Below are 19,309 nucleotides of genomic sequence, written 5' to 3' on the forward strand. Positions count from 1 at the left end.
ACAAATTAAGAAAAAAATAGAGGAAAAGTTAATTAAGCCATTATTTATTGAAAAGTCAATTATTTTTTAAAAAAACCACCAAAAACTTTCAATTAAAAAACTAAATGAATTAGCCTGGAGCTGTTTCGCAAGCGAATTGGTTGGACCTATCACTCCTGAGCTTTGATTTGATATGTTCTGTTCTTTATTATTAAAAAAAAGTCTTTTTTTAAAAAAAAAAGACCGACTGATTACAACCCGATTTTTTTTTGGATTGTAACAGTCCAAGAATGGCCCAAAATTACCCCTGTTAATACTTATTGTCCGTTAAGAACAATTGATTTTTCAAATGTTGTAGATATAGATAATTTCTGAGTTGAAACTCAAAATAAATTTTGCATTTTTGATAATCAACGAGTAAAGTTAGCAAAAAACGGCAAAGTTTTAACTACAAGGCACTCTCTGCGGACTCTGAAGTAGAAATAGCCCCCCTCTGAGTCTACAAAGATTGTATGAGTGTTGTTTGGGGGTGTACTGTAGGCAAATTTAATCAAAGTGGACTAAAGTAGCTTATTTCGTGCTGTTGTTGATGAAAAAGGCTGAATTTTGAAATGTTTATCCAGATTTTTTGACCAAAAAATTAAATCAAAACAATCAAAAATGCTTGTTCGTCTTCAAAAATGAAATCAACGACACTATTCTTAAAAATTATAACAAATTTTAGCAAAATTGACGAAAATTTAGGCAAAAATTCCGGAAAATGTGAATAAAAACAACGTGAATTCACTCTTCTTTTCTCAGAAGTTTAAGCCTCGATAACTCCCCGTAGAAAACGAAAATTAAAAAAATCTTTTTAATTCCATATTCTACGCTGAACGAGCTTTCTAATGATACCAGTCTCAACTCTCTACGATGAATATATCGAGCGGCGAAAATTCACTGAACAAAAAAAAAAAAAACCCAGTTGAGTATATAGTTCCTCCCCCCTCAAGAGGGTCGGAACAAAAAGCTTACAAATACTGCAATTTCGAATTCGATTACCTTTTCGAGGTCCATAAATCTCTTCTTCTCGGTGACATTGATGACCTCTAGAGAGACCATGGCCTCTGATCTCTTTTCGTACTGAATGTCTCCAGCGTCATTACTCACCACTCGACCCTTACGCCCAGTCATCTGTCAACATCAAATCAATTAACTTCCTAAATATAGGTTTTCCAAAACCGCAAAATTTACATCGTTGTTAACTCGGATCTTTCGAATTTCACCCAGGGATAGTTATTCTGGTCATGCTCGTAGCCATATTTTGATTCTAATCACAGTAAATTGCAATAAAAATAATGATTGCAAAAATTAACTGAGACTGTACGCAGTGGATTTGATTCAAAGTTCAAAATTCCTTTAAATAATATCCGATTGAGTCAATTTATAGAAAAAATTGAGCCAAGTTATAGATAGAAAAAATAACTTGCTTATATCGGAGAAAGACAAAAATAGCTAACTCTATCATCTTTTTACTTAAATAAAATTCTCCAAACCTCGGCCACATTTTCAGTTCCCCCCAATTCATCTATCAACTGATCGAGAGTATTAGCGGGTAGACTAGAGTCCAATCTGTCAAGCATGGCCAACAGTTCATTCCTCATGGCCGTGCACATCTTGGCAGCCTCGCCTGGACTGGTAACAGCCCCACTTCCGTTCGTTCGCACTCCATTCACTCCAGAGCTGCTGCCGGATGACTTGCGATAGGAACCGAAGTGTGACGAATCGGCGTCGTCTGAAAGCAATACTGATTCCGATTTTTGTGCCAAACATACTATAACAACAATCATATCCTGATTTTTGCAAGTCTCGAAAGTTTGTGCTCACTTCAAGTCAATATTTCAAATCTTTCTAATAAGCGAAATCAGCTTCTAAAGCTGAGCCTCAAACTTATTAACAAAAACCAAAAATAGTCTACTAACGTCGAGGGAATTGCTCTCAAACAACTGACGAGCACCCTTGGTTTCGGGTGCAACGCTATGAAGGTGGGGGTGAAGTGGTGGACTGAAGTGGGGGGGGGGGGGGGGGGGGGTGTCATACTCCTTCACAAAATGACTGTCTTCAAAAGAATTTAGGTGAATAGCAAATTTAGAGTCTAGTACGCAAAAGTCTTGAAGAGAAATTAATGCACCCCAGGCGCTACCTGTAAAGGGTCAGACAAAAAATCGATCAAGCGAAAAGTCGCATATAAAAAGGCCACAGGACTAATATAATTGCTCCAGAGCAATTACAAATAGTATTTTCTCTATTGAGCCTTCATCTAATGCCTTCAAAAATGGAAGCTCCGGCTCCGAAATAAATACTCTGTAGTAATCTAGCCATGTGTTTTTTCTCTTATCAATGAATCAACAAAACCTGATTTGAAGTGAACATGACGTAATACGGTCGAAAAAAATCTTGCGGAAGAAACAAAAAATCAGTAGGACAGGTTGTGAAACACGATCCCAATAATCGAATCACAAATCGTAAAATCAATCGATGATTTAACCGAAAGACTAATTGACAATTACGAGCTCAAAAAAAGTTTCACAAACTTAGTGGAAAAAACATAATTAACATTAAAATTGTTGATAATTGTTGGTGTTGTATTGAAAAGCATAATTTTTAATCAAAACGCTACAGTTCATGACTAGATAGCTGGATTGCATACAGAAATTTTGCTTGACAAATAAGAGAAAGGGGAAAACAGGAGCAGCGAAAAAAAACAGGAGCAGCCACGGAGAGGCGAGTGGCGCGCATCCAGACCCCGCACCAGAGATAATCCAGCGACGAAAACTAATTAAATTGCCACTTCTTACATTTGTTGTACTTCAATTAAAATCAATCGGATTATTTGGCTAATCAAATTTAAGCATTCGGCTCTGATTCTCATTTTTTTTCTCATTCAGCCCTGCTCCCGTTCGTCTCTAATTCTTAGCTCCAACTCGGCTGATGTTTATTTATAAACATAACATAGCTCCAACTCTAAGAACCGCCCTTCACACCATGACTCCCACCCTTCAGAACTGGAGGAGAGGGGTACAAACCTCCGGGTTGGAGGAGGGTGGGCGGGGGGGGGGGGTGGTAAAACTTTTATGACTAAGAAACGCTCTTCACACCTTGAAATTGTCTCGGAACAGTTTCTGTGAATTGCATACTCGGAGACTAATAAGCTGAAAGTCTCTAAGGGCACTTACTGCCCTCTGGGCGCTATAATTGCTACAAATTTCGTTTGAGAGCAATTAATAACCTTTTACAGTTAATTTTCTTAAAATGTTCAAAACCGTTACTATTGAGCTAATAGGCAATCAGACTAGAGAATGGAAAATACTTATTGCTATTAGCCAATTTCAAACTATTTCGATTAGACTGACTTTTGTGTCTTTTGGAGGAGAGATATGATGAGGTAGTTGAGTTGGTTCCATTTGAGAAGACAGAATCTCCTTCATGCTCCTCTCGCTTGCGTTTCTTCCTCTTTCCCTCTCCTGTTTGGTCGGCTACGGTTTTCTTTCTCTTGCATCCTCCACCTGTAATGCAAGATAAAAATAGGATCAGTGATGGTTCCATTCAACAAATTCCCATACAAGTATATTTAAATCTTCATTAATATTTTGAAACTTTTAGGTGATACTGCCAAAACCTTTCCGTTATAAAAAATCTTTACTGAAATTCTCCGGAGAAAATCTAAATGCGAATTAAAAAACATTGTTAATTTCCTGTAAAACAAATGAAAAAAAGGCAAATGGTAAAGAAGCAATTTACGAATAAATCATGTAAAATTAAAAACATTATATTAGTTATTTAAATAGCTTGACTTTACACAAGAAAAATAGAGCTTGAAATTTATATGCACAATTTTCTATGTAAAATGTTTTCAATGACATCTTGAATATCAGTTTCTTTTGGGTCCTTCCAAAATTCTCTCCTAAAATGATAATTCAGTTATTTTTCATGAAAGGCAGACGACTATCATAAATTGGAATGGCTGGTGCAGCAAAAGAATCGTTTATAAACTTGTTGTTCTATTTTACAAACATACCCGGCAGATCGCCGGAAAATAGCCGCCGTTGATTCCAATAAGCATGATTGGGATTGAAAGAATAGAAGATATCGAAAAAAAAAAGATTTTTGTACGAAAACATTTTTTAAGTCCGATTTATTTTGATGGCATTTCGTAGTTGAACATACTTCTGTTTCTTAGAGAGAGGCTACAGGGGCTACTATAAATACCAATAAGCACAAGAGATGGTAACTAAGACTTATAGGAACGACGTTCAAATAGCGGGCATCTAAAATTGGGCTTTATGGGTTTATCCTGTTACTATTTCTGACTTCAGTTTTTTATTCTGTATCTGTTCATCTTGAATTGCTTTGCTGAGCAACTGATGTTCAAATTCACTTTTAGCAGAATGAGAGAAGAGAGAAACTAGCCTATAGAAGTCAAAAAGATTTCACGCAAAATGCTGAAAAAGCGGCAAAATGGAAAAGCGAAAAAAAGTTCGACGAAGTAAATGACTGTCTTCAAAAGAATTTAGGTGAATAGCAAATTTAGAGTCTAGTACGCAAAAGTCTTGAAGAGAAATTAATGCACCCCAGGCGCTACCTGTAAAGGGTCAGACAAAAAATCGATCAAGCGAAAGGTCGCATATAAAAAGGCCACAGGACTAATATAATTGCTCCAGAGCAATTACAAATAGTATTTTCTCTATTGAGCCTTCATCTAATGCCTTCAAAAATGGAAGCTCCGGCTCCGAAATAAATACTCTGTAGTAATCTAGCCATGTGTTTTTTCTCTTATCAATGAATCAACAAAACCTGATTTGAAGTGAACATGACGTAATACGGTCGAAAAAAATCTTGCGGAAGAAACAAAAAATCAGTAGGACAGGTTGTGAAACACGATCCCAATAATCGAATCACAAATCGTAAAATCAATCGATGATTTAACCGAAAGACTAATTGACAATTACGAGCTCAAAAAAAGTTTCACAAACTTAGTGGAAAAAACATAATTAACATTAAAATTGTTGATAATTGTTGGTGTTGTATTGGAAAGCATAATTTTTAATCAAAACGCTACAGTTCATGACTAGATAGCTGGATTGCATACAGAAATTTTGCTTGACAAATAAGAGAAAGGGGAAAACAGGAGCAGCGAAAAAAAACAGGAGCAGCCACGGAGAGGCGAGTGGCGCGCATCCAGACCCCGCACCAGAGATAATCCAGCGACGAAAACTAATTAAATTGCCACTTCTTACATTTGTTGTACTTCAATTAAAATCAATCGGATTATTTGGCTAATCAAATTTAAGCATTCGGCTCTGATTCTCATTTTTTTTTCTCATTCAGCCCTGCTCCCGTTCGTCTCTAATTCTTAGCTCCAACTCGGCTGATGTTTATTTATAAACATAACATAGCTCCAACTCTAAGAACCGCCCTTCACACCATGACTCCCACCCTTCAGAACTGGAGGAGAGGGGTACAAACCTCCGGGTTGGAGGAGGGTGGGCGGGGGGGGGGGTGGTAAAACTTTTATGACTAAGAAACGCTCTTCACACCTTGAAATTGTCTCGGAACAGTTTCTGTGAATTGCATACTCGGAGACTAATAAGCTGAAAGTCTCTAAGGGCACTTACTGCCCTCTGGGCGCTATAATTGCTACAAATTTCGTTTGAGAGCAATTAATAACCTTTTACAGTTAATTTTCTTAAAATGTTCAAAACCGTTACTATTGAGCTAATAGGCAATCAGACTAGAGAATGGAAAATACTTATTGCTATTAGCCAATTTCAAACTATTTCGATTAGACTGACTTTTGTGTCTTTTGGAGGAGAGATATGATGAGGTAGTTGAGTTGGTTCCATTTGAGAAGACAGAATCTCCTTCATGCTCCTCTCGCTTGCGTTTCTTCCTCTTTCCCTCTCCTGTTTGGTCGGCTACGGTTTTCTTTCTCTTGCATCCTCCACCTGTAATGCAAGATAAAAATAGGATCAGTGATGGTTCCATTCAACAAATTCCCATACAAGTATATTTAAATCTTCATTAATATTTTGAAACTTTTAGGTGATACTGCCAAAACCTTTCCGTTATAAAAAATCTTTACTGAAATTCTCCGGAGAAAATCTAAATGCGAATTAAAAAACATTGTTAATTTCCTGTAAAACAAATGAAAAAAAGGCAAATGGTAAAGAAGCAATTTACGAATAAATCATGTAAAATTAAAAACATTATATTAGTTATTTAAATAGCTTGACTTTACACAAGAAAAATAGAGCTTGAAATTTATATGCACAATTTTCTATGTAAAATGTTTTCAATGACATCTTGAATATCAGTTTCTTTTGGGTCCTTCCAAAATTCTCTCCTAAAATGATAATTCAGTTATTTTTCATGAAAGGCAGACGACTATCATAAATTGGAATGGCTGGTGCAGCAAAAGAATCGTTTATAAACTTGTTGTTCTATTTTACAAACATACCCGGCAGATCGCCGGAAAATAGCCGCCGTTGATTCCAATAAGCATGATTGGGATTGAAAGAATAGAAGATATCGAAAAAAAAAGATTTTTGTACGAAAACATTTTTTAAGTCCGATTTATTTTGATGGCATTTCGTAGTTGAACATACTTCTGTTTCTTAGAGAGAGGCTACAGGGGCTACTATAAATACCAATAAGCACAAGAGATGGTAACTAAGACTTATAGGAACGACGTTCAAATAGCGGGCATCTAAAATTGGGCTTTATGGGTTTATCCTGTTACTATTTCTGACTTCAGTTTTTTATTCTGTATCTGTTCATCTTGAATTGCTTTGCTGAGCAACTGATGTTCAAATTCACTTTTAGCAGAATGAGAGAAGAGAGAAACTAGCCTATAGAAGTCAAAAAGATTTCACGCAAAATGCTGAAAAAGCGGCAAAATGGAAAAGCGAAAAAAAGTTTGACGAAGTAAAAAAAATAGGAGCGCTATAATAGCCGGCTGAGAAGATGAGGGCGGCTATTAAAAAACGAGCGTTTTTGGAGCTGTGCTGTTTTATTCTCAAAGTAGAGAAACTCATTCTTTATAAGCTGAAAGATCGTTGCTGAATACGCGACAAAATAATATGCACAACGACACCTTTGAGAAAACTAAAATAACGAGAAACAAAACTCATAAAATTTTGCAACGAAAATTGAGATTTGTGGACCGGTCGTACTGCCTTCGATTAATATACTTTCTAACGAATATATATGATTAATTGAATATCATGATTTATATTTTGAAATGCTTGGGATCCTACCAAAATTTTCGGCTGATGCAAACATGAAATTCTAGAGAACAACCAAGCAAAATCCTTGGTGTATTAATATACACAACTTGACGCCATAGTTTTGTTCCTCATAAGCTAAGCCTCTCAATGTACTTGTGCAAAGTTACAAATATTGAGCCCCAAATTTGTGCATGGAGCTGAATAAGAAAAAATTTTGGAGCTGAATAAAAAATTTACCCGGCAAACTGAAGGGAAAATTACCGCCATTGATTCTCAAGGCCCCTGATCGGCTTATGAACATAACATAACCGACTAACATCGTGCGAATTGCTCTCAAACGACCGGCGAGCGGTTGGCTTCGTCAGTAGCCAGCTACAGTTTTGTTAAGCTAGCTTTAGCTTAATTGAAGGGGCGAAGTGAGGGTAATAGATGATGACATCACGCCACATAACAGCAGCTAAAGTACGGCATCAGCAAAAGATCTAAGGAAAGAGAGAGAGGGAGAAAGAGAGAGAGATAGAGCGAGCGAGAGATAAAACGTGAACGACGAAGAGAAGGAAAGAATTCCCAACCAATGGAGAGAGAGCGAGCTAGGAATATTTTACATGAGATTCGGCTCTGCAATTTCTATTTTTCTAGCCTTGTTAGTAATTAAATCAGATAGGAAACTGTATGCAAAATTCAAAAGAAAAGTTTCCACATATCGCAGTAAAAAAAAACTTCAAAACCAATTTTGGCTCTGGAGTTCTGTCATGTACCCATCTACAAGACTTGAAAACCTTCGTTGGCCAGTAATGATCGTTAAACCATTTTATTGTTTCAAGAGACCATCCCGTATCCCTATTTGAAGCCTTATATAGTTTTACTAGCTCATAAAGATCAATAGATTTGTAACATGATAATTTTTCGAAATTTTGAAAACATAATTTTTTATCAAAAATTTAATTAAACTCATTTAAATATTGATATCCATTCCATTAACTCTAGAAATTATGCACAAGCTTATCAACAAAACTCGGAGGAGATCCCTGGTGCCAAAAAATATCAAAAATATTCAAGACTTGAAAAATTGCAAATATTTCTTTAAAAAAATTGCATAAATTCGTGATATCAAAATTTTGAAAAGCATTCCATTACATCTAAGAACTATGCAGTAACATAATATCAAACAATAGAGGAGGTTCCTTAGCTCCTGAGACTGCAGAAACCTGAAAAATGACAAACAATTTCAAATACTCGAAAAAATTGCAAATAATTTTCTTTAAAAATTGCTTAAATTCGTGATATTTTAATCTTGAAAAGCAGTACATTACATCTAGAAACTATACAGTAACCTATTATCAAACACTAGAGGAGGTTCCGTGGCTCTTTAGGATGGAGAAACCTAAAAAATGACAAATTTAAAACTTGGAAAAAAATTGTGAAAATTAGTATAAATTTGCGTGTTTTTGTTTAGATTACCAAAACAAATAGCTCTCAAAAAGGTCATAAAAAGTACTAATGTTCTGCAAAAAAGACCTTTATCAACTTTAACTAGACTCATTTATTTTAGATTGGTACAACAAAAATTTGAAAAAATGTAAAAAAAAACACGAAAAATTGTAACATTTTGGGCTCAAAAACTGCTAAAAATGACCTTTTAACCTTAAACTACGGTCTTCCCGGTAGCTTCATCACACTAAGCACTTGAAGGACTACTAAATGCGGCTAAGGGCCTCTAATGAAACTTAATGCTTGCTGGGCGCTACCTGTTTATCCAGTTTTTAAGGACGAAAACTCAAATGGGTCAGACGAAAAATCGGCCAGGCGAAAAATCGCATTGAAAAAGAGCAACAGGACTAATTTAATTGCTAGAAACGTCGTTTGAGAGCAATTAATAACGCAAATTAATGATTTCACAAACTGGTTCGTAAAAATTGCGCGTTATTTCGACTGGAATTTGTAGTTAGGCACACTGGTGATACTTAATGACAGGATACATGGATTAATATAATTATTAATAGGCTTCAGAGCTGGTAACTAAGACTAATTAGAACAAAATTGAAACACCGAAACACAAAAAATTTGGGCTGTTTCTATTTTATATAGTTCTTCGATATTGACTCTGTTGATTTTAATTATTTGTTGAGCAACTGCTGTTTGAGCAATTTTGAGTAGAATGAGCAAAAAATGAAACCAGTTTGGAGATTTTTTAAAATATTTCGGGTGAAATGTTGAAGAAGCTGACAAATTGGGTAAAGAAAAACGAATTTTTGTTGGACAATTTAAAACATAGCCTGAACACTCAGGAATCAACTCAAAGTAAATATTTCCTTAGGCCTCAAACAACTCACTAAAAGAAATACCATTTTTACTTAATTATAATAAGCATAAGAGTCTGACGGGGTGTGATGAGGTTGAGGGAAGGAGAGTGGGGCAAGTTGGGGGGGGGGGGGGTAGATAAACGAGGTGGGGCGGGTGTTAAGCAGGTTTGGGGGTGTAAACGGGGACGGGTGAAGTGGGTGGGGGTCAAACACTAAGAACCACCCTTCACACCATGAATTTATGTCTCTTATACAAGGATACAAAAACAGCAAGAAATGCGTCCATAAACGGAAAAAGACAATTAGCTCAAAATTGCATCTGGAATTCTATATTTGCTTTGGACGATCAAAAAGGCTTCCGAACACGCGTTTCTTGGTAAATTAAGAAAAACCTTTTTTACCACAAAAAATATGCTGAAACTAAAAAACTCACGCGAACAAATTTTAACTTTTTGTCACTCTCACTCAAAGGCTGTAGGAACAAAAATCGCTCCTTTTCTCTTTTGACTTCAACACTCAAAACAGTAGCAAAATATTACTCTACTAATATGACTGCAGTTGGAAATCGCAAAAAAGAAAAGGTCTTGTTGGTTTTAAAAAATGAAAACGCATAGAAAATTAACAATGTGTTTAAAAACGATTGGCAGTTTGAAATAAAGCTGGTTTCGAAGGCAAGGATAACTTACTAGCAGCGGACTTCTTCTTGAGCCAGGGGCAGCCTTCGTCGTCAGAGTTTCCAGCTGCAAATGGGTTGGCATCGTCATCATCTTGATCGAATTCATCATCATCGTCGTCATCCTCATTTCCATCGTCTGACTGCAGCCCGTCATTGTCAAAACAGTCATCTGAATTGTTGCCTCTGAAATGAAGCAACAATTTATCCAGTATTTCAAATCTAGTGTACAAAACACAAAAAACTTATGTTCTAGTAATTGCGTTTCTCAGGCTTTCACATGCAATGGTAGCTATATCTAGCCTATATCAATTACCTTAACGGCCAACAGAAGTCTCGCATTCTTAGTCCTGCTATGGCGATGAAGCTTTTATAACTCAATTTCACCATATTAAAATTTTCAATATAGCCTTTTCCTCCAAAAGAAATTTGTCGCATGGAGCTGCCTATGAAGCAGTAGACCCTACCTTTCTCCCTCGCTATTGTCGAATTCATCATTTTCGAGGAACTGTCGCTCATAGTCACTCATTTCGTCATCGTCGTCATCCACGAGTCGACCACTTGAAGACAACCTAAACGGAACCATGTAAATCCACATACCGATCAAAATTTTGAGCTTTCATGTCGAAATTAAGCTAGAGGAATAGAGAATGCGATTAATTATTATTGCTGTCTCAAAGACAGAAACACCAGCTTGGATTAAAAAACCATTAATCAAACATGAAAAATTGTTTTGACCGTCTCGAAAGCAATATATACTTCATCAATACTATGACAAAATGCACCCTCAACTTAGTTCACAGTGCTTCGTACGTATCCAATGTCGATTTTACAACCACGGCCCCAATAGCTACAAAAAACAGCAGATATCAAGAGAAATTTTTTAATTTTCAAAACAAAACAAGATAAACCTGAATGTAAAATTAATAAGAACTTGAAAAACGAAGCTGAAATATATCTTTCAGTTCAAACAAGAACACAAAATAATGATTACATTACAAAAATGAGAAAAAACCGCGCAATTTCGATTGCATTTCGCAGTTCGACATATCCCTGTTTCTTATAGAGAAGATACATGGATTAATATCATTAGCATTTTTTAGTCTATTATATTCTAAGCAGTTTAGATTCCGGAAAAAACATTCAACAATTGATGCATTGAAGGAATTAACTGAAAAAATAAGTAGAAACCGTCAACTTTTTTATTGACCTCAAAAAGGCTTTTTGACACATTCAATCACAAAATTTTACTCAACAAAATGAAACTATATGGTGTTCGTCATAATGCCTTAAAGTGGTTTAAAAGCTATTTATCTGAAAGATCACAAAAAGTTACAATAGCGGATGTGTCATCAAATTGGCTAAATATAAACTGTGGCGCAGGGATCCATCCTTGGGCCACTCTTACTTCTGATTTACATTAATGATCTACCAAATGTTTGCTCTCAAGTTGATGTTTATCTCTTTGCCGACGACACTAATATATGTGGATTGAACTGTTCGAGTGAAGAAATCCAATCCGACCTTCTAAAGATAACGAAGTGGCTAAATGCAAAGAAACTAAAGCTTAACATCTCTAAAACCTTTCAATTGAATACAAAAACAAGTGCTTCCAGTCATCAGTTCAAAATTGAATCTGATTATTCTGTTATGAAAAATAAATGTAAATATCTTGTTATAACAGTTGATTCAACATTTCGCTACCGGTCGCATATAAAATTGGGTGTTGCAAGACTAAGTAGGCAATGCGGGATAATCTCCAAGCTAAGGCACTTTGTTCCACGTTTCCAGTTACTTGAATACTATAAAAGCGTAATAAATCCAATTATGCAGTACGCCATATTGGTTTATGGATGCTGCATTTTTCTTTCTTTAGTTGTAGTGCATCAGCTGCAGAAAAAAAACTTATTGACTTTTTTTCGGAAACGCCACGATCATAGTAATGATTTGTTCATTGGTAACAAAATTTTAACGGTCTTTGAATTACATATTTATGAGCTTCTGAAATTTCTGAAATCTTTAAACAGGCTTCATACAGAAAAGTATTTGAATGATAATTTTCAGTTGGAAAGATCAGGTGTAACCACTAGACGTGCATCTCTAAGGTTACTTAAAATCCCAAACTCGAAAACCAAAATGAAGCAAAACTCAACTCGTCACCGTGCCTCTCTTCTGTTTAATTTGCTAAAAATGCAAATTCTTCTCCCAGAAGATAGGATTAACGCAAGCATGAGGCAGGTTTCCTATATTTATCAATTAAACGATTCTTACATACTTGCGAACAATGAGCTTGTTCGAAAAATCTTTTTCGATGATTACAGGTGAACTAAAGCTCTTACTAAATCTCTTAATTTTTTGCTGAATTCTACTTCAAAATTTTTGCGGTGCCTTCTGCGAAGGCACCGCGGGCTCATTTTCGCACCCAAAAGTTCAAATTTTTCATGTCTTAATATAGTTTTTGAAAATTATTCTTTCAGAAACTGAAAGTAGCAATATGAACTTTTTCTGTCAAATGGGGCAATAGAGCAAGTACAGTATTTAGTGCTCTTAGCAGTAGGAGGATGCTAAGGTTGGTCGGTCTCTCTCTCTCTCTCCCTCTCTCTCCTCTCTCTCTTCTCTCTCTCTTCTCTCTCTCTTCTCTCTCTCTTCTCTCTCTCTTCTCTTCTCTTCTCTCTCTCTCTCTCTCTCAGCAATAAGAATTCCGCCCAACTCATATCAATTAGAATGAAATTTTAATGCTAGACCTCTAGAAAATGTCGAAAAAGCCTTTTGATTGTTTGACGCAGAAAAAACACAGTTGGAGGCCCCTCAGAAACGAACAAAATCAAACGACTCAAATATTCAACAATAAATTCTGAGAAAAGGAATAATCACATCCTCTGAACTGTTTGAAGAACATTAAACATTAACATCAGAACAAAAATTACTTCAAACTTCCTTAGCAGTTTTACTTTAACAAAATTACTTTAAAATTCCTTAGCAAATTCTCTACTGTGTCACTTTCCAAACAAAATTACTTTACACTTCCTAAGCAAATTCTCTACTGTGTCACTCTTTCAACATAAGGATTTGCAAAGCAATGCTTAATACAATTCATTCAATGTTGACTTAACACGCAATAAAGACAATACACCAAAACACTCAATACCTGGACAAGGACAGAAAAAACTAGTCATACATGAAAAAAACGAAAATCCAGTTTCACAGAAAATCTTTTTTTTCAGACCAGTCACTGTGTGCCAGGAATAATACCAAGAATCGCAAAAAAAAACAAAATAGATCTTAAAAAGGTTCTATTTATTTCAGTAGAAAATGCCGTATGGAAGTTGCTGAAGCACACAGTGTCCCAGAAATCAAATCGAACAAAATAATAGGCAGATAACTTCAAAAATAGAAAAAATTGACTATTTATAGTTTTATCGCAAAATATCCTATATCAAAATATAGCCGGCAGACTGCCCGAAAATAGCCGCCCTTGACCTCTAACAGAGGTTGTGATTGAAACAGTTTAAAAATTGACGTAAAAGTTCTAATTAGGTCTGCAATTTCATTAGATTTTTAACACATGTTGAAATCAACTTTTAAATTCCGGACAAGCTTAATACTAATACCAGTTTACTCTAGGCAACTTTGTTAACTTATCGCAATAAATCTTTAATCATTAAATCTTAGTGAGTTTGAATGATTTCCGTTTATTTTGATTTCACTTTTTGACCTCAAACATATTTGCGTAGATTTGCTGATTAATTCTAAATTCCATTCATTTGAATCAGAGATTGAGGTGCGTCAAACGAGAAGTCAAACATGAAAGAGGTGACCCAAGTAAAATGAGAAAAAAGTAAAACTAGTTTCAAATTATAGCAGGACAATGAGAAAAATGTTACAGTTAAGTGTACCATACAAGTAACACACTAGTATACCATAAGTTACACGCATATGAGACTAAGTTTTGGTCGCGCTCAATCAGAGGCTTCCATAGTGAACACATTTTCAGTTCGCCATTCTATATTGATAATTAACACTGAATGGCACCTCGTTTAAATTGCTGAGAAATTCAAAAGCGAAAAGCCATAAAGTTCAGCATTGAGTAGGTTAATGATTATACACTATGGTACCAAAAAGCTCCGTACACCTGAAGATTTTTAAAAAGCAATACAAACAAAAAATTAACATTTTGAGTTCAATTTTTGTTCTCTAATAACGCGTCATTACACCTTTAGCTTTTTTAACGTCTAAAAGACGTTAGCTTTTTTAACGATGATTTTGTATAGTCTTCATACAGGTTTCTCAAGAAGTCTGCGTCAATGTCATTCCAATTTTTATACTTTTTCTTCCAAAATTTCACAATAAACTGTCGTTTCCATAACCGTTGCTCCAAAATCGTCTCAAATTTTCAATAGGATTCAGATTTCCTATTCAAATTTCCAAATAACCGACAGCGTTTAGCTTGTTTGGACACTTAACAAATTTCCGTCCATCTGATCGTATTGCACCCCAAAAAATAAATTATTGTTTGTCCGAACTCAAATGTTTTGTGTGTTTTCTTTCAAGAAATCTCGTTACATTTCTTCGAAAAAGTAACAATTCCGTTGCCGATGCGAACCCTTGTTTCATCAGTAAAAACAACATTCTGCCAGAAAAGAAACACTTTTTGGATATATTTATACACCATTTTGAACGCAAACACTTGCTTTTCTTCTTCAAAATGACTTTATTTTGCAGCATTTCATGAAAAAACGCCATATTTTTTGAGAATTCGTCTAACTGTACCTCTAGAAATTGTATCGTAGCAAAAGAAAGCGTCACGAGCCACTCTAATGCTCTCCAGAAAGTTTTTGGGACCTTTCAAAACATCAGTACCTAACTTTTTTTACTGATTTTTTTGACAATTTTGTTGGTCTTCCGCTCGATTTTTGGGACTCCAAACGGTTATTTTTCAGGTAACGTTTGTATGCATGCTATTCACTGGATCTTGATTTTGAGTTCAGTTGCTTTTGAATTTAATACCATGAAAATCCGACATCTCGTACCGTAACAACTTGGCAAACAATGGAAGAACAAAGCGGTTTAGCCAACTTCTAAATTTCACACTTTTTTCACGCCTTAGCGCAAATTATGCTTATATAGCACGAATCGTGCTTTAAAAGCAGCAATCGTGCTGTACGAAGATTTTTGGTACCATAGTGTACAATTAATCAATTGGCAAATTTCTGACTCAAAGACAACTTCCTACAATAGTAATCAAATAACTTCAGATTTTATCAGGAAATTTTGACTAGAGTATTTTAGCTCCGAGTTTGAGATACTGACCTTTTTGTCTTCAATTCTGAGTAAATAAGAAACGAAATCATAGCCGGGAGACTGCCGGAATAGCTGCGAAAGAATAGACTTGCGTGCCGAATGATAGAGATAGAAACAGATACTGATGTAAGTTGAAAAAGTTATCGACGGCGCTAAAAACCTATGCAAAAAAAATTAGGCGATTAATCAAAAAAAGATTGTTAAAATTCATTTCCCCAAAGGCCTTTCTATTAGGAACCTTTATTACACATATGAGTTCCTTCGACCTTAAACCAATTCAAAATAAACTTAAATTTTAAAGCGCAAAAGTCATTTTATTGTGTGAGGTAAGTAACTTATGATCAAAATCTAATTAAGCAAAACACTTTTGCTAGAGATAGTGAGAAATGACGTCACACGAGCAAAATCCGTTAGTGAGAGGAAGAAGTCATTCAGAAAATTTGACTCTCAGCTTTGCTGTGTGATTAAATGAAAAACGAAAAAAGAGCGTCAGACGACGAAACAAAAAAAAACATAACAGGACAAGTCCTGACGTACAATTCAAAGAATTTTCATTGAATAAACAAAAACCCAGACCTAGAACAGACTGTGAGTGAATTGGAAAAACCATTTCAGAAAATCAGATCGAAAACTTTTTTTTGTAAGTAAAAAGTCAATGTCAAAATGCAAAACAAACAAAAAAACCACTAGCGAGAAATGGAAATTTGGTTCAAACAAAAAATTAGGCCTAGAATGAACTATGAATGGATTAGGAAAACCATTTACAAAAAAATCCAACTATAAAATCGAAAAACAGTAAAAATCAAAGTGAAATTGCCACATGAGAACAAAAAACCATTAGCGAGAGAGCGAATTTTTCTTCAAACACCGTTTTCTCACTACTTTACAATTAAAGTAAATAAAATTTTCACGCCGCAAAACCACTCGCTTTTTCGCTCCACTTCCTGTTTCGGCGTGACCAAAATCACTACTCCAATTGGACTTCAAAAATCATGAAAATGTGTGAACAGATCTTAAAAAAAGACAGCGCCCCAATACAATTCAAACTCTTTGAATTGTAAAAACCCAAGAGCACCGCAATAAAGCTCCACTCAGCTAACAGCTTTGCAGCTATAAAAACTACTTTCTATAAAAAAAAATCTTGAGATTTAGTTACGAAGCTCAAACAAAGTTACTAAATCACACTAAGTCGTCCTTAGGCGGTCACAATGGAAAATAGGCTTCAGTTTTTTTCACTTTTTCAAAATTTATTAACCTTAGTTCTTTAATGATGAGAGGGGAATGTGCTTATGAGCTCCCTCTTTTCATTCCTACAAGGATCTCTCGTTCTTTCATCTGACAATCGCCACAGTACCAGCACGGAAACCACTATTTTGCCCAACTATTGGTCAATATTTTAGTTTTACAGGAAAGCGTTCCAAACCTAGCTATGCAAACCTTTCATTTTGCCTCTTGCTGTCGGATCCGTTCATTCCGAGATATCGGGCATTTTTTCCCATTTTGGCCCAGTATTTACTCTTTGCCTTTCCTCCCCCAGTAGTGCCATTAGTGGGTGACAAGTAGTCGTAGTCCAGATCGCCAACTCCGCTGTCAGCTCCAAAGCCATTGTCCACACTGGGAAAGTACTTCTCAACAAGTGCTTGAAAGACGCCCCTGAACAGATTCAAAGAATATGTTAAATGACATTTTACTCAAATTCAAAATGCCCAAATACCAACAGTCCGATTGTTAATTTGGCAGATGTATGATTTTGGCTAGATTTTTCAAGAATGTCGGGACCACTTAAGAATCAGCAATTATCCTCTGCTGCTAGTTTTGCAATAAAACAAATTTATGAACACTCAGATTCTCTCCGGGATAGAAATCACCCTCTGCACATGGTTTGTCGTTTTCAACGATCTTTTTGAAAGAAAAAACGAATGGGTACTGTTTTTTGAGTTGGTAAAACACTTATATAAGCACATTGATTATTATGACATTGACGAATCTGTTTGAGGGGAGGTAATAGATTTATCAAAATGTCCCTCAAAATCAAACGAGACCAAGTTGTGCGTGAAGTGGAACTCACTTGGCAGTAGAAACGAAGTCTTCCAAGCCCTCGTTATTAGCGCCCGCAGCTGTACCCCCTCCCATCGCCTCAATCTGCTCCAGAGTCCGCGCCTCACCAGTGCTTTGAAGCCCTATCACCACACACTTGCCGTTCTTCAAGCCCTGAACACAGAAACAAATGTCAAGAACGAGTCAAGTCAGCATTTAAGTATTGGTTGGTGACGTGACTTCTCTATTTTTGATAGTTTAAAAACCAAATTAATAGGTAGATAAACAAATACGTTTCATTATTTAGCATTCAATGCTGTGAAAAATCACATTGCCATCTTCCTCTCCAGATGAGAAGAGAAAACACAAGATTTGAAACATCAATCAAAACATTTTCAGTATTTCAGACTCAACACCAAAAAAGTTTCGATTATTAAGAAAACGAAAATGAAATCCCTGAAGGTGTGAAAATGACTTTTATACTGTGGTATCGATTTCAGTGGGTTACATGTCAAAACAGTATCGACAAAAAATCTTTTCCACAAAAAACCAAATTACAAAATGAGCGAATTGGACGAAAAACGGTTATCCATCTGCTCCATTCTGTCAAACCCACTTTTCAAAGTCGAAAGTTATTAACTGAACGCAGCGCATGGTGAAAAACACTTCAATCGGTAAACAAAAAACTGTTCTTTGTGACCGCTTTTCTCACTTTCGCTTTTAGGTCAAAATGCAGGATGAACAAAACAAATTCCTTTTAAAAAACAAAAAAAGACCAAAAGAAAACCAATACTCAATTTCAAGTCGTTAAAAAGACCGATAGAAATCAATACTCTTTTTCGAGTCGCATAAAAACAAGAACACCGCAATATAGCTAAGCTCAGCTTACGGCTTCGCAGCTATTAACAATTTCAGCGCTCGTTTTGCGCCCAATAAGCTGAATTAACTCTGACCGTATTTACACGAGATTCAACATAGCTTCCAGGTTGTGGCAAAAAATAGGCGATATGTTCGCTTGACGGGTAGTCTCAGAATACCAAGGTTTCTGCAAATTGCGTTCATGTGTTACCGATTTAGACATAAGCACTGTACTGTCGCCTTCAAATAACCTTCAATTCGAGAATCACTACGTTACTTTAGATCATCTCATCACATTAGGAAGTATTCAAAAAAAGTATTCACGCTAATGAACAAACAACTCCCTCAAAAAAGTGTAAAAATGACTTCACACAGCACGCAAGTTTGTCGAAAAATTTTATGACAACAAAAAGTTAATTTGAACTAAGCGTGGCGGCATGGCAGGAAAAGTTTCGAACCATTCAAAAACTCACAGACCAACTATTTTAACAAGCTCAAAATTGATTAAATTTGTTAGAAATCATTCCGCAGAAGCCTTTCTATTGGGACCTTTATTAAACATAAGAGTTCCTCTGACCTTATTTTTGAAAGTTAGAAACCAGATTTTAGAAAAAGAAAAATAATACGTTTCATTATTACGCATTCGAAGCTGTGCAAAGCACATTGCCATCCTCCTGTACAGATAAAAAATAAATAAACGAAGAGAAAACACCTCAAGGATTTGAAACAATTTCGCAGTATTTCAAAGACAACACCAATTTTTATCTTCAATTGTTAAGAAAACGAAATTGAGACCCTGAAGGTTTGAAAATGACTTTTACACATTGGTATCAACTTCAGTGGGTTACATATCAAAAAGGTATCGACGTGAAATCCTTTTCACAAAATCAGAG

The 19,309-nt window shown here is 35.7% G+C and overlaps 1 protein-coding gene across 1 annotated transcript in view; it reads right to left on the reverse strand.

The window, feature by feature from the left end:
- The window catches only part of LOC142344493 (protein strawberry notch homolog 1-like), a 99,892-nt gene that overhangs the window by 28,304 nt on the left and 52,279 nt on the right, over positions 1-19,309 (reverse strand). Inside the window, exons 12-19 of the mRNA XM_075396165.1 lie at positions 17,590-17,732; positions 16,959-17,174; positions 10,688-10,792; positions 10,234-10,406; positions 5,811-5,963; positions 3,372-3,524; positions 1,515-1,753; positions 1,021-1,152 (exon numbers count right to left, since the gene is read on the reverse strand). Of these exons, the coding sequence (XP_075252280.1) occupies positions 1,021-1,152; positions 1,515-1,753; positions 3,372-3,524; positions 5,811-5,963; positions 10,234-10,406; positions 10,688-10,792; positions 16,959-17,174; positions 17,590-17,732 (1,314 nt within the window). The remainder of the gene's footprint in view (positions 1-1,020; positions 1,153-1,514; positions 1,754-3,371; positions 3,525-5,810; positions 5,964-10,233; positions 10,407-10,687; positions 10,793-16,958; positions 17,175-17,589; positions 17,733-19,309) is intronic.

This window comes from Convolutriloba macropyga, chromosome 8, assembly GCF_964194025.1.
Source record: "Convolutriloba macropyga chromosome 8, txConMacr16.3, whole genome shotgun sequence".
NCBI classification, from domain to species: Eukaryota; Metazoa; Xenacoelomorpha; order Acoela; family Convolutidae; genus Convolutriloba; species Convolutriloba macropyga.